The 15,719-nt window shown below is 46.8% G+C and overlaps 1 protein-coding gene across 1 annotated transcript in view; it reads right to left on the minus strand.

The window, feature by feature from the left end:
• umodl1 (uromodulin-like 1) overlaps positions 1 to 15,719 on the minus strand; it is a 97,050-nt gene that overhangs the window by 15,612 nt on the left and 65,719 nt on the right. Inside the window, exons 16-22 of the mRNA XM_078408599.1 lie at positions 10,145 to 10,405; positions 8,245 to 8,364; positions 5,065 to 5,322; positions 4,149 to 4,265; positions 3,831 to 4,010; positions 2,948 to 3,060; positions 162 to 381 (exon numbers count right to left, since the gene is read on the minus strand). Coding sequence (XP_078264725.1) covers positions 162 to 381; positions 2,948 to 3,060; positions 3,831 to 4,010; positions 4,149 to 4,265; positions 5,065 to 5,322; positions 8,245 to 8,364; positions 10,145 to 10,405 — 1,269 coding nt within the window. The remainder of the gene's footprint in view (positions 1 to 161; positions 382 to 2,947; positions 3,061 to 3,830; positions 4,011 to 4,148; positions 4,266 to 5,064; positions 5,323 to 8,244; positions 8,365 to 10,144; positions 10,406 to 15,719) is intronic.

Genomic DNA, 15,719 nt, shown 5'->3' on the forward strand with positions numbered 1-15,719 from the left:
CCTGGAAGTTACATCATTAATCTGAATCCTTGAAATTTGGCACCTCTCCCCACTCCCATTGTTTAATAAAAGGTCTTCAAGCTGGAACAGTATCTCTACACAGACGCTAACTGACCTGCTGCGTATTTTCTGTTATCTGTTGGTTTCGGTTCTCCCATTACCTGAAATGCCTGTGCTGTTAAGATCTAAGGTAAAAATGGAGCCATCCTCTAAAGTAGTCACAATGTCCCATATAATTTTGGAAACATTGGCCGCCAGCTCTTCATTAAAGATCACTTGAAAGCTCACGTTCACACTTCCTTCTCGGAGCGATTTAACCAAAATCTTGAATTTCCCCGAAGTGAAAAGGTTGGCGGTGTACTCAGGTAAAAATTTCAAGATCTGCAATCATAAGCGAAGTACATCAGTTTCAAAATTTTTGATCCCCTACAAGTACAACCTGCCTCCAGTATACTAAGAAAGGTCTCGACCCAAAACATCACCAAATCCTTCTCTCCAGAGATGCTGCCTGTCCCACTGAGTTTCCTCCAGCTTTTTCAGTCTATCTGCTGGAGTAACTCAGTGGGCCAGGCAGCGTCTCTGGAGAGAAGGAATGGGTGATGTTTCGGGTCGAGCCACTTCTTCTTCTGAAAGGTCTTGACCCGAAACATCACCCATTCCTTCTCTCCAGAGATGCTGCCTGTCCCGCTGAGTTACTCTGGCATTTTGTGTCTATCTTCGGTGTAAACCAGCATCTGGAGTTCCAATATACTGATAGTGTGTTAAACTGTTAGAATGCCATCTTTGCTTTCTGGCCAATATTTATCATTCAATCAATATCACTAAAATCGATTATGTCGCCATTGTCACCTTTGTAGCTTATGGGAGCTTGCTATATGCAAATTGATAATCTTCCTACTTATTACATGACTAAAATTCATTGGGATGTCCTGAGGTTATCAATTCCCTTTCTCTCCCTCATTTCAATTGGGATCAGAAGCATTTTCCAGGTTCAGTCTGAACCTCTGGCTCTGCAATTGGTGTTCAACATGGCATTGAAAGGTATTTGGGTCGGCCAATGAGGTTCAGCGTGACATTTGAAGTATTTGGGTCAGCCAATGTGGTTCTGCAGGACATTGAAGGTATTTTGCTCTACCAATGAGCTTCTGTATGACTTTGGAAGTCTTGAGCTCTGCAAATGAGATTCAGTGTGACATTTGAAGCATTTGGGTCTGCCAATGAGGTTCCAGTGTAAGAAAATAACTGCAGATGCTGGTACAAATCGATTTATAGAAACATAGAAACATAGAAAATAGGTGCAGGAGTAGGCCATTCGGCCCTTCGAGCCAGCACCGCCATTCAATATGATCATGGCTGATCATCCAGCTCAGTAACCTGTACCTGCCTTCTCTCCATACCCCTGATCCTTTTAGCCACAAGGGCCACATCTAACTCCCTCTTAAATATAGCCAATGAACTGGCCTCAACTACCTTCTGTGGCATAGAATTCCACAGACTCGCCACTCTCTGTGTGAAGAAATGTTTTCTCATCTCGGTCCTAAAAGACTTCCCCCTTATCCTTAAGCTGTGACCCCTGGTTCTGGACTCCCCCAACATCGGGAACAATCTTCCCGCATCTAGCCTCTACAACCCCTTAAGAATTTTATATGTTTCTATAAGATCCCCCCTCAGTCTTCTAAATTCCAGCGAGTACAAGCCTAGTCTATCCAGTCTTTCTTCATATGAAAGTCCCGCCATCCCAGGGATCAATCTAGTGAACCTTCTCTGTACTCCCTCTAAGGCAAGAACGTCTTTCCTCAGATTAGGAGACCAAAACTGCACACAATACTCCAGGTGCGGTCTCACCAAGGCCCTGTACAACTGCAGTAGAACCTCCCTGCTCCTAAACTCAAATCCTCTTGCTATGAATGCCAACATATTCACAAAATGCTGGAGTAACTCGGCAGGTCAGGCAGCATCTCGGGAGAGAAGGAATGGGTGACGTTTCGGGTCGAGGAGGTTCCGGTTCTGGTTCTGGTTGATTACTGCGCAAACACCTCATCAGTGGTTATCTCGCACAGATCGGAGTGAGTAGAGTAGTGATTACATTTTGAAGTGGGCCTTTTTGACCAAGTTGAGGAGATCTAGTTGCTCAATCCCCTTTTTAAATGACTGAACATCGGGAACGGCACATGTGCTGGGTGGTAACATATTCCATTCCCTTATCGTCCTAGGGTAAAGGCACGTGTGTTGGGTGGTAACATATTCCATTCCCTTATCGTCCTAGGGTTCTACATGACATTGAAGGTATTCAGTTCTGCCAATGAGTTTCAACGGGACATTAAAGGTATTGGCTCATTGGAGGTGGTTCTTCGTTCCAACATCACGGCAACCTGTCAGGGATTATGGGGAGAAGGCAGGAGAATGGGGTTAGGAGGGAGAGATAGATCAGCCACGATTGAATGGCGGAGTAGACTTGATGAGCCGAATGGACCAATTCTGCTCCTGTCACTTATGATCTTATGATCAGTCCTCTATCTTTCCGTTCAGCCTTCTAATGAGTGTAAATTGATCTCAAACAACACATAGCTGATCATTCATCTCATTAATTAGCCTTGCTTTGAGGTAAAATCCATAGAGCAGGTAGAATATTAACAAAGAAATGTCTTGCGATTCTACAGTACTCTTCATTACCTCAAGAAAACACAAAGCAAATACAAACAATGAAGTACTTTTGTAACTTAATTAAGCTTCCATAAAATAGCAATCCATAAATAACCACAGTAGATGTAGTGATTTCAGAAGAGCTATGAAATCTATTATATCCTCCAGAGAGAGAGAGGAGATGCTTACAGAGAGAACATGTTAACTCCACACAGAGAGTAAAGAGCAAATCCATTATAAACAAGCTCTGAGCTCAAGCTCTGAGCTCAAGCTCTCGAAATGAAGCTCTGAAATATCATCGTACCTGTGCAATGAATTGCTCTGTAAAGTTCTTGAACTGATCACTGCTTCTGTTTCTCAGCCCTTCGTTGAACATTAGGTTTGTTATCCTTGCTCTTCCCTCCATGATAAGTGCAGCTGAGGAATGGTATAAAAAGTCAGTGAGGACTTGCAATGCTAGCTCTCAGTTTGGACTGGGTCGGAGGATAGAAAAGATGACAAGCAGCATTCAGTCTGGGGAACAGCGAGGCAATGGATATGGGAGAGGCAAACGAGTTAAAGCAACTGGAAGGATTCTGGCATTATGCCCTCACCAGCTGGATAATTTTACGCCCACTATCATGAATATCCCAATCATTTCAGAAAACATCACAGAGTGTCTTCAATAAATTGGAAGGACAGAGAAATAATAATTGTGGGAACATTTCATTAGTGTAGTGAACAGAGAATGGCCTGGATAGAGTGGATGTGGAGAGGATGTTTCCACTAGTGGGAGAGTTCAGGACCAGAGGTCATTGCCTCAGAATAAAAGGATGTACCTTAAGAAAGGAGATGAGGAGGAATTTCTTTAGTCAGAGGGTGATGAATCTGTGGAATTCATTGCCACAGAGGCTGTGGAGGCCACGTGAATAGATATTTTTAAGGCGGAGATTGATAGATTCCTGATTAACATGGGTGTCAGGGATCATGGGGAGAAGGCAGGAGAATGGATTGAGGGAAAGATAGATCAGCCATGATTGAATGGCGGAGTAGACTTCATGGGCCAAATAGCCTAATTCTGCTCCTACAACTTATGATCATGAAATTAATGGGAACGTGACACTTTGTACCTGTTTTTATTTCTTGTAGTTTGGCTTTGCCCTCTGTCCCACAGAGCCAAGAGACCACTCTCACAGTGTACAACACACCAGCCTCCAAGTTTGACATGGTCCAGTTTTTCTCCTTGGTCTTTGCATCCACCACTATACGATCATCCTTCCAAAGTTGCACAAGAAACTCTTGGTTGATCGCGACGTCAGTTTCCCAAATCACCTTTAGACTGTTGCTCGTGACATTAAAGGCTGTGAGGCTTCGGATCAGTGGAGGAACTAGGGCATAAGCATGTATTTACTGAAGTAAAAATTTTAAGGGAAGAATCTTTTTTTTTTTTAATCTCTTGATAATTTCGAAGTTACAGCAACGTGAAACGCATTGAAGGCTAATCTGTGGGGAAAGGATTAACTTACCACAAGCCGTGGATATTTCTATGGAAGATGAAGGGCTTGCTTGTGCAGTGTTGGGCGCGAACAAATCTAGTGCATCAGATATGGCCATTCCTTTCGCAGACTTGATGGGACTAAGAGCTAGAAAACCACAAACATGATCAGTCCTTCAACTCTAACGTACAGTTTCTCATTATCCCTCATTATCAACATCCTGCAAATCACCATTGATGAGATCACCAGCGATCACCCCGTACAGTGGCACTATACTGCACACTAGGGACCACATACTATTTATAATTTTTTGCCAAAGCCAATTAACCTACAAACTTGTACGTCTCTGGAATGTGGGAGGAAACCAGAGCGTCCGGAGGAAACCCATGCGGTCACGGGAAGAATGTTCAAACTCTGTACAGACTGCGCCCATAGTCAGGATTAAACCCGGGTCTCTGACGCTGTAAGGCAGCAACTCAACTGCTGCGCCACTCTCCACTTTCGTCACGTTGCGCTTTAATATCTTTGCCTTGGTTCTCTTCACGAGACCCATTGATCTATCAACCAGATTACTTCAAAGTTTACTGCATAGCAAACCCAACTGTTCAGAGATCATCCCTCGATCCTATCTACCACCCTGCCCACAAGCCTAAACGTACGTCCCTTCCACTAACAGTGCCTGGTGGCTGCCGTGTATACAAAGGCCTGGAGGTCTGAGTGAGCAATGAAGGATGACTGATGATTGTAGGTACCCAAACAGCGACAGTGGGTCGGGACTCAAAGTTTGACTGTATACAGAGGTCACATTTGTTTCAATGTGGTTGACTCGTATCTGGCTTCTGAGATGGGTCTACATAGAGTGTTATTCAAAGGTGATTAATGTCGGCCTTCCCACAAGTACCCTGAGAGTGAATGATTAAAATAAATATAATCCCCATGTTATTACCTGTTCTCACGTTCAGATCCACAGCGGTGCTCTCTTGCTGGCACGCCCTGGATACCATGGTAACAGTGTACTCAGTTCCCGGTTCCAGTCCTGACACGGTCCACTCCATTTCCTGAGTCGCTGTCTCACTCACAACAATATTATCCTTCCACACCTGCACAACATAGGTCTGCTCTTCATTTGTGTCCATTGTCCAAGTTACCCGAAAGCCTTCGCTGGTAATGCTGGATACAGCCAAGTTGGTGACTGAGGATGGAGCTGTTAACAAATGTAAGAACTGGTTAGTTAGCACCTTATAGCAACATGGTGGCCAAGAACTGAAAACAAAGTAAGTTCCAGATCCTTAATTTGTTGTGGGGAAGGCAAGATTTATTGCTCATTCCTATTAAACACAAGGTAAAGGTGATAGAATTTCCCCTTTGAAGCACATTTGGCCGCACTCCTTTAGATTGCTGTCGTGGGTTTTCTCCGAGATCTTCGGTTTCCTCCCACACTCCTAAGACGTGCAGGTATGTAGGTTAATTGACTGGGTAAATGTAAAAATTGTCCCTAGTGTGTGTAGGATAGTGTTAATGTGCGGGGATCGCTGGGCGGCGCGGACTCGGTGGGCCGAAGGGCCTGTTTCCGCGCTGTATCTCAAAATCAAAATCAGATTTAGATAGAGATAACACATTCTCCACAGTGGCACAGCTGGCAGAGCCGGTGCCCAACAACGCCAGCGATCCGGGCTCAATCCTGACCACGGGTGCTGTCCATGTGGAGTTTGCACCTTCTCCCTGTGGCCACGTGGGTTTTTTTCAGGTGCTCCGGTTTCCACACACATCCCAGAGATGTGTGGGTTTGCAGGTAAAATGGCCTCTGCAAATTGCTCCCAGTAGGTAGAGAGTGGGTGTAAAAGTGGGATAACATAGAACCAGCGTGAACAGACGATTGACGGTCAGCATGGACTCAGTGGGCCAAAGGGCCTCTCTCCATGCTGTACTTTCAATCAATTTAGTCAACTCCAAGTTATTGGCCAATTGGTGCTGACATATGCATAACTTTAATCCAAAGGTAATATATAATAAATAGGATCAATCCGCCTATGACTACCTGATCTCCCGGTTGCTAAACACTTTAACACACCCTCTTATTCCCACACTGACCTTTCTGTCCTGGGCCTCCTCCACTGTCAGAGTGAGGCACTGCGCAAATTGGAGGAACAGCACCTCATATTTCGCTTAGGCAGCTTACACCCCAATGGTATGAACATTGACCATTGGTATGAATGGTATGAATACTTCAAGTAACCCTTGCTTTTCCTCTCTCTCCATGCCTCCCCTTCCTAGTTTCTCCAACCAGTCTGACTGTCCCTCTGATTAGATGTTATCTCTGTATGCTTCATTGTCACCTTCTCCTAACTAACAATGATCTATTCTATATTTCCCTTGAACCTTGTCCCCTTTGATGTCTTCTTTTCACACCTTATACATCCTTATCTCGGTGTCTCTCCCTCCCCCTGACTCTCAGACTGAAGAAGGGTCTCGACCAGAAACGTCACCCATCCCTTCTATCCAGAGATGCTGCCTGTCCCAGTATGCTGAGTTACTCCAACATCTTTGTGTCTATCTTTAATATAATTTATAAGCAGCTTAAACTTATTTCAGGTCAAGGGATTTCTCTTGAATGCTCTGACACAGAGAAAAAAAAACATCGGCTGTCAAAGTATGCTGAATGCCTGACAGCAAGTTTGAGACTGTCATGGTCCAGACCAAAAGAAACAAAGTTACATAATGACTTGTTTTGTTATACCGTGGCATGTGGTTAAGTTTGGAATGCACTGCCAGTAGCAGCCATGGAGCAGATTAATTTACGGTATGCAGAGGAAAGCTGGATAAATACTTGAAAGGGAAATAAAATATTGCAAGACTATGAGTGGAGGACAGCAGAGTGAATTGTCCTTGCTTAGAGCAAATCGAGATTGGATAAGCCAGGTGGCCTTTTTGCATTAAGAACCAAGGAACTGCAGATGCTGGTTAATACACAAAAGGACCCAAAGTGCTGGAGTAACTCAGCAGGTCAGGCAGCATCAAATGAGAACAGAGTCTGAAGAAGAGTTTATTTACTTTACTTTAGAGATAGAGATACTGTACGATTCGGCCCACCGAGACAACACCGACCAGTCGAAGGTATTTATTCACAAAATGCTGGAGTAACTCAGCAGGTCAGGCAGCATCCCTGAAGAAGGGTCTCGACCCGAAACGTCACCCATTCCTTCTCTCTAGAGATGCTGCCTGACCTGCTGAGTTACTCCAGCATTTTGTGAATAAATACCTTCGATTTGTACCAGCATCTGCAGTTATTTTCTTACCACATCGACCAGTGATCACCCCACACACTGGCACTGTCCTACATACTATGGATCATTAAAATAACCCGCAAACCTTTATGTCTTTCTAGTGTGGGAGGGAACCGGAGCACCCGGAGATTACCCATGCAGTCACAGAGAAAACATCCAAACTCCGCACAGACAGCACCCGTAGTCACCATTGAACCTGGGTCTTTGGTGCTGCAAGGCAGCAACTCTACCGCCGCGCCACTGTGCCACCCATTGGGTCTCGACCTGAAACATCACCCGTCCGTGTTCTCCAGAGGCGCTGCCTGACCTGCTGAGTTACTGTGGCCTCTTTGCATGCTGTAACTTTTTACATCTACGATATCTGTGAATTACACCTGCACAGAATTCACAAAATTGCCACCAAGCGATGGTAGCAAACGCAGGTAACTTGGCCAACTTTACCACTGCCACAATGTGAGCCCTGCTATCACCACACAGGTTCCACAGCAACAGTGATTATTTTCAAAACTAACAAACACTATCACCTAGACACAACTCAGTGGGTCAGGCAGCAACCCTGGAGAAAAAGGAAGGGTGCCATTTAGGGTCGGGACCCTTCTTCAGACCAAACCTAAAACATCATCCATCCTTTTTCTCCAGAGATGTTGCCTGACCCGCTGAGTTACTCCAGCACTGGGGTGTCTATCTTCGGTACATACCAGCATTTGTAGTTCCATTCTACGCAAAACTATCATATGCTTTTTTTAAAAAGTCACTCTGCTTGCATTTGGAAATGTAACTACAACGGTACAGAACAGAAGAAACTCCGTGTGTCAGTGAAAATAATGGGATAAAATACATACAGCATAAAGGCACGTCTGCATATGGAAAATCCGACGTGAATCCTGGCCTCGTCAAGTAGACAGTCAATGAAGAGACAAAGTCCATGGCAGACCGTTTGGCTCTGATGTTTGTGGTTTCTGCTGATCAAAAAAAAAAAGTTTTATCATTCGTTCCAAGGCAAATGAGAGTAAACGACAAACATGAAATCATTGCATCAATATTTATCAGGCTTACATACAGTTTCAATCCACAATGTTCTAATGATACTTTTTATTTCAGCAGTAGTTCAAGGGAGTTGCACATACACAAATGCCATAAATGTGTATGGAAGAATTAATCTATGAATTTAATCATTTCAATTATTGATTGTGACTGTCAGTTCTAACTACACCAATTTTAGCACAATGCCTTGATATGTTCGAACCATAGAAACACAGTCTGAAGAAGGGTCTCAACCCGAAAACTTCAACTATTCAGGTTCTTCAGAGATGCTGCCTGGCCCGCTGAGTTACTCCAGCACTGTGTGTCCTATGGGCCTTTGATATGTTCAACTAAAGCTGAAGTGAAAAAACAAAACAGGCAGTGGAGATCAGACTGTCCCTGAATTTCCTCTCATTTGTTTCATAGAAATTTGAGCAGCGTGTTTAGTGGGCTGCCAATCCACTCCAATATATTTTGCACCTCTCCCAAGTCGTGAGTTCATCCATTGGGTAATCCTTGCCAGAACATGGTGCAGGGTTGTTCAATTCTGTTGGTTCTTGCACTTAATGATAGTTTTGCTCTTCTGTTTAGTTTAGTTTAGTTTAGTTTAGTTTAGTTTAGTTTAGTCTAGTTTAGTTTAGTTTAGTTTAGTTTAGTTTATTGTCACGATACCCAGGTTGGGAGAAAGGGACACCTTGTGTGAGCCAGTCCGTGCCATAGAATCGTAAACACTTAGAAATTGATAGCATAGAAAGAGGCGTTCATCTTATTGTGTCCATGCTGGGTGAAAACAACGTTGAATTTAGGTTAATTCCACATCCTAGTTATTAGTCCATAACACTAGTATAAGAAAATAACTGCAGATGCTGGTACAAATCGAAGGTATTTATTCACAAAATGCTGGAGTAACTCAGCAGGTCAGGCAGCATCTCGGGAGAGAAGGAATGGGTGACTGAAGAAGGGTCTCGACCTGAAACGTCACCCATTCCTTCTCTCCCGAGATGCTGCCTGACCTGCTGAGTTACTCCAACATTTTGTGAATAAGTCCATAACACTAGTTACATCACCTCAAATATTCACTCTTCACACTTTTAAAAAAAGTTTCTACCATCAGCATCCCTTTCATGCAAACTTTCCTCATTGCCCAGCCCTGACAACGTCCTCATATAGACTTCTCTGTATCCTCTCTTTGTTATCAAAGCCGCAAGTGATCAATTGTGACCCAGCTTAGTTTAGTTTAGTTTAGTTTAGTTTAGAGATACAGTATGGAAACAGGCCCTTTGGCCCACCGAGTCCGTGCCTACCAACAATCACCCGTTCACACTAATTCTATCCTACACACCAGGGACAATTTACAGAAGTCAATTAACCTGCAAACCCGCGTTTCTCTAGAATGTGGGAGGAAACCAGAGGACCCGGAGAAAACCCACACGGTCACAGGGAGAATGTACCAACTTCGTACAGACAGCGCCCGAGGTCAGGATCGAACCCGGTTCTCCAGCATTGTAAGGCAGCAGCTCTAGTGCTGCGCCACCGCCCCTAAACATCCTATTGCCTTAACTCAACCAAGCAACAGGCCTCAACTTCACAACAACATGGTCATAAGTAGAAATGTTCCAGTTCCCATGCCCACCTCCTGAGGACTTTGGAAAAGAGACAGCCAACCTGTTGGGGATGAACGGTAAATTATGGTGAGCCAAGGCCCATTTAGGACATTACCTGTTTTTACGTTCAGCTCAGTGGCAACACCCTCTTGTTCACAAGATCTTGAGGCGACACTCACAGCGTATTCAGTCCCAGGCTCCAATCCTGACACAGGCAATGCCAGATCCAGGGTTTCGGTTTCCTTCACAACACTGCCATCCTTCAACAGCTGGACAATAAACGTTTGTTCTTCGTAGTTGTCTGTTGTCCAGGTTATGTGGAAACCCTTGGTGGTGATATTGAAAACCGTCAAGTTTATAATTGGCGATGGAGTGGCTGAAAATACAAATGAACAGTCATGACATGACATTACACAAATGCCTGTCAGAAATATAATGCGTTTACAAGATAACTTTCCCCAGAATCAATTACACAAGTATTTGAAACTATGACTACGCTTTTTCATTAAAGACCAAATGCATTTTGTGAAATAAATAACACTAGCTCAAGTTATATTAACAACACTAATTGACTGCCAGTCAAAAATCACACAGGAGGATTTTTTTTAATAAATAACCTTGCGGTAATAAATTATATTAAATTACATTAACAAGTAGAAATCAATTTTTTGTTTAGTTAGCCAAGTGTTTTTGGAGTAGGTGGTTATGATGAAAGAAAGCCAAGCTAGAGAACTGGATAAGGTAAATTTTTACTTTTTTTTTAGATTTTAGAGATACAGCGCAGAAACAGGCCCTTCGGCCCACCGGGTCCGTGCCGCCCAGCGATCCCCGCACATTAACACTATCCTACACCCACTAGGGACAATTTTTACATTTGCTCAGCCAATTAACCTACAAACCTGTACGTCTTTGGAGTGTGGGAGGAAACCAAAGATCTCGGAGAAAACCCACGCAGGTCCCGGGGAGAACGTACAAACTCCGTACAGACGCCGCCCGTAGTCAGGATCGAACCTGAGTCTCCGGCGCTGCATTCGCTGTAAGGCAGCAACTCTACCACTGCGCCACCGTGCCGCCCCTTGTAATGTGTAGGAAGGAACTGCAGATGCTGATTCACACCAAAGATAGACACAAAATGCTGGTGTATCTCTGGATAGAAGGATTGGGTGACTGAAGAAGGGTCTCAATCCAAAACAACACCCATTCCTTCTATCCGGAGATCCTGCCAGCCCTGCTGAGTCACCACAGCATTTTGTGTCCATTTTAGATAAAGTAATGACTAGACAAATCCCACTATGGCAGCTGATGAATTTCAATCTGATCCATTAAATAGATTTGAAATGGGGATGGAGGATCACAACAACAACTGTAATCAACAAACTATCGGACTGTTGTAAAAATGCATTGGATTTATTAATGTTCAGGATGGGAAATCTGCTGCTCTGATCTGGACTGTCCACTTGTAACTCTTTGTTTCTAACTAACAACAAGGTCATTCACTTAAGATAGACACAAAATGTTGGAGTAACTCAGCGGGACAGGCAGTATCTTTGCAGCAAAGGAACGGGTGACGTTTCGGTTCAAGACCCTTCTTCAGACTGAGAGTCAGGGGAGAGGGAGGGTAGAGATATGGAAGGATAAGATGTGAAAACAACAGATCAAAGCAAGACGATGCTAACAAAATGTCGAATGTGTAGCGACCATAGGGATTGGTCCTGAGAGTCAAACCCTCGGATTGGCCAGCGGGGTCACGTGGTTGTTTTGGCGCCCAAAACCGTTCAGTAGGGAGAGGACTTTGATGTGCATAGTTTAAGTTTAATGGTTGTCTGCGATCTTGATTGTTATCTTTGAAGCTGAATATTGCTATCGCAATAAACTTCTTTGACAAAGCTACACTTCTTCAGACTCGCCATATTGGTGACCCCGACGTGATCTTGCCGATCACTCACCATGCAGGAACGTATCGCTCCTGTCCTGGTTCTACCGCCCGGCGTACCGCAGCTAAACGTGGTCAGCGTTCATCTTCCTCCGTTTTGGACGCACCAACCACACCTTTGGTTTGCGCATGCCGAAGCGCAGTTCCATCTGAGAGGCATCTCGGTGGACGAGACTAAATATTACTACCTGGTGAGTGCCCTACCGCCTGAGACGTCCGCACGTGTGATGCAGTTCATCACCTCTCCTCCTGCAGACGGCAAGTACGAAGCGCTGAAGGTAATCATGCTTCGAACCTTCGGGTTTAGTAGACACGATCGAGCCGAGAGGCTTATGCATCTCGAAGATCGGCTGCCATCCGTCCTCATGGCCGAAATGTTGGTGCTGGCAGGCGGTCACAGGGATTGAGCAGGCATTCCGGGAGCAACTCCCAGAAAACGTTCGGCTTATGCTCACGGATTGTTCTTTCGAGGACCCCGTGGCATACGCGGAGAAAGCTGATGCGCTCATGGCGTCGAAATCGTGAAAATACAGCTCGATCAACAGAGTCTCGGTACCATCGGGCAGCATGCCGCGACACCAAGATGGCGCCGCGACTCCTGCCATCTCTCCAAAACCCCGCCAAAAGGAGCCGCACAAGCGCGGCTGGTGTTATTATCATCTGCGATGGGGTGGAGAAGCCCGCAACTGCCGCTCACCTTGCACCTTCTCGGGAAATGCCTCGGCCAATCGTACATAGAGGCAGTTGCGATTGGCCAAAACCGCCGCCTCTACGTCGTGGATCGATTCACAGGCACAGAGTTCTTAGTCGATACGGGAGCCATAGTAAGCATCGTACCGCCGACCGAACCCAAAACTCGATCGGGTAAGAGAGGGTCTACCCTCATCGCGGTCAACGGTAGCGCCATCCGCACGTATGGTACGCGGGCAATGTCTCTGTCTTTCGGTACCCGTACTTACGAAAGGTCGTTTATCATCGCGGAAGTCGGTCAGGCGATCCTGGGCGCAGATTTTATCTGGGCCTTTTCGCTAGTGGCCGATGTCCGAGGTAAAGGTCTTCAATCCTCCGCTAGCAGCAATGAGCCCACTGCTCCACCGCCTGCCACCCCGCCCAGCCCGACAGTCTAGGCCGTAGTCGCGGCCTCCGGCCCGTATGCTGCGGTTCTGGCTGAGTTTCAGGAGCTGCTCATTCAGCGGTTTGACGCTCCCTCTGCAAAGCACGGCGTTGTCCATTATGTTCCCACCGAGGGGCCCCCCGTTTTCGCTCGGGCCCGGAGATTGCCGCCGGACAAACTGATTATGGCACATGAAGAATTCCTGAAAATGGAAAAACTGGGTATTGTCCGTCGTTCTGACAGCCCGTGGGCCTCTCCGTTGCATATGGTCTCCAAAGCATCTGGGGGGTGGAGACCATGCGGAGATTACTGGTGTCTTAACGCCGTCACCACTGCCGACCGCTACCCCATACCGCACATCCAGGACTTCTCGTCTAATCTAGAAGGTGCTACTGTGTTTTCCAAAATTGATTTGGTGCGTGGGTACCACCAAATACCTGTGCATCCAGAAGACGTACCAAAGACTGCCACAATCACTCCGTTCGGATTGTTTGAATGGTTGCGTATGCCTTTCGGTTTGAAAAACGCGGCGCAGGCGTTCCAGAGACTTATGGACCATGTCGGTCGGGAATTGTCTTTTGTTTTTATTTATTTGGATGATATCCTGGTCGCCAGTCGCTCGGTGCAAGAACATCTGGTCCATTTACGGACTTTGTTCCAGCGGCTTCAAGATCACGGGCTAATCATTCACCCCTCAAAGTGTCAATATGCTCTTTCCTCTATTGATTTCCTAGGTCACCGGATCACCTCGGCCGGTGCCACTCCTTTGCCTGAAAAAGTGGAGGCAGTTCGTGCCTTTCCGCGGCCCACCACGGTAAAGGGGTTGCAGGAATTTGTAGGGATGGTGAATTTCTACCACAGGTTCGTCTCGCGGGTAAACCTGTCGAGTTAGAGTGGTCAGCTGAAGCCGAGACGGCCTTCGAAGCAGCTAAAATGGCTCTGGCAGACGCCACCATGCTTGTTCACCCGAGCACCTCCACCCCCATGGCCCTGACGGTCGATGCGTCAGACGTGGCGGTGGGAGGGGTGTTGGAACAGCATGTTAATGGCAGTTGGCAGCCCTTGGCGTTTTTCAGCCGACAGCTTAACCAGGCTGAACTGAAGTATAGTGCCTTTGACCATGAGCTTCTGGCTCTCTATTTAGCTGTCCACCACTTTCGGTATTTTTTAGAAGGCCAACCATTCGTGGCCTTTACAGATCATAAACCACGGACTTTCGCTTTTTCTAAAGTGTCTGACCCATGGTCGGCCCGCCAGCAGCGGCACCTGACTTACATCTCAGAGTTCACCACGAATGTTCGCCACGTCGCTGGTAAACTTAATGCCGTTGCTGATGCCCTGTCCAGGCCAGCCGTTCACCCAATTTCAGCGCCTGGCAGACACTGCCTCAGCATACCAGTCCACCACTTCGGGGTTGAAGTTGGCCGAAGTGGCTTGTGGGCCCTCGGGTACAAAAGTCTTGTGTGATATTTCACTCTCCCGCCCCAGGCCGGTGGTGCCGGCCGCCCTCCAGCGTCGGCTGTTTGATGCCATTCATGGGCTAGCACACCCGTCCATTCGCTCCCCCTCAGCTTTAGTAGCCGCTAGATTTGTTTGGCGGAAGCAAGTAGCTGCTTGGGCCCGATCCTGTGTTCCCTGCCAGACCTCCAAAGTTCACCGGCATGTCCAACCTCCTGTACAGGAGTTTGTGGTTCCTGAGGTCCGTTTTTTCCACATTTAGTTGGTCCTTTACCTTCCTCTAGGGGCTACACTCACCTACTCACGGTGGTTGACCGGTTTACCCGTTGGCCTGAGGCCTTCCCGTTGTCCGACACCTCCGCTGCCTCTTGTGCCCGGGCCCTGGCCCTCCATTGGGTGGCCCGTTTTGGTGTTCCGTCAGTCATTACCACTGACCGGGGTTCCCAGTTCACCTCTGTCCTTTGGGCTATACCACAGTTGCAGCAAACCACAGCTGCAGCAAAGTTGCAGCAAACCACAGCGTATCACCCACAGGCTAATGGGCTCGTGGAGCGGTTTCACCACCAATTTAAGTCAGCCCTCAGTGCTAGGCTGGACGGTCCTGATTGGGTAGATCAGCTGCCCTGGGTCCTTCTGGGCATCCGCACTGCTCCCAAGCAAGATCTAGGGACTTTGTCTGCGGAATTAGTATATGGCTCGCCACTCAGAGTGCCTGGTGATTTCCTTCCAGATTCCTCTGCACAGCAGCACTCGGTTCCGTCGGTTTTAGCATCACTCCGGGCGCGAATGGGATCCCTAGCTCCGGTTCCTACTTCACGCCACGGGTGTTCCATGGTGCATGAACCGCCAGCCTTGAAGGACTGTGAATTTGTGTTTATACGTAGGGATGCCCATCGTTCCCCGTTGCAGAGAGTCTACGAAGGACCGTTCCGCGTGTTGCGTAAAGGAACGGTTACCTTCACCTTAGATGTTGGTGGCAGGAGGGAGTTCGTCTCTGTATACAGGCTCAAACCTGCCCACTTGGACCAGGACCATCCTGTCCTGGTCGGTCAACCCCCTCGACGGGGTCGTCCTCCTGCAATAACCTCCGGCCCTGGCCCTCCTACCCCTGTTGTTCCTGCAGCCCCTCTCATTACTCGTTCGGGTCGCGAAATCCGGCCCCCTGCTAGATATCGTACCTCGGGT

The sequence above is a fragment of the Rhinoraja longicauda genome, chromosome 12, assembly GCF_053455715.1.
Source record: "Rhinoraja longicauda isolate Sanriku21f chromosome 12, sRhiLon1.1, whole genome shotgun sequence".
NCBI classification, from domain to species: Eukaryota; Metazoa; Chordata; class Chondrichthyes; order Rajiformes; family Arhynchobatidae; genus Rhinoraja; species Rhinoraja longicauda.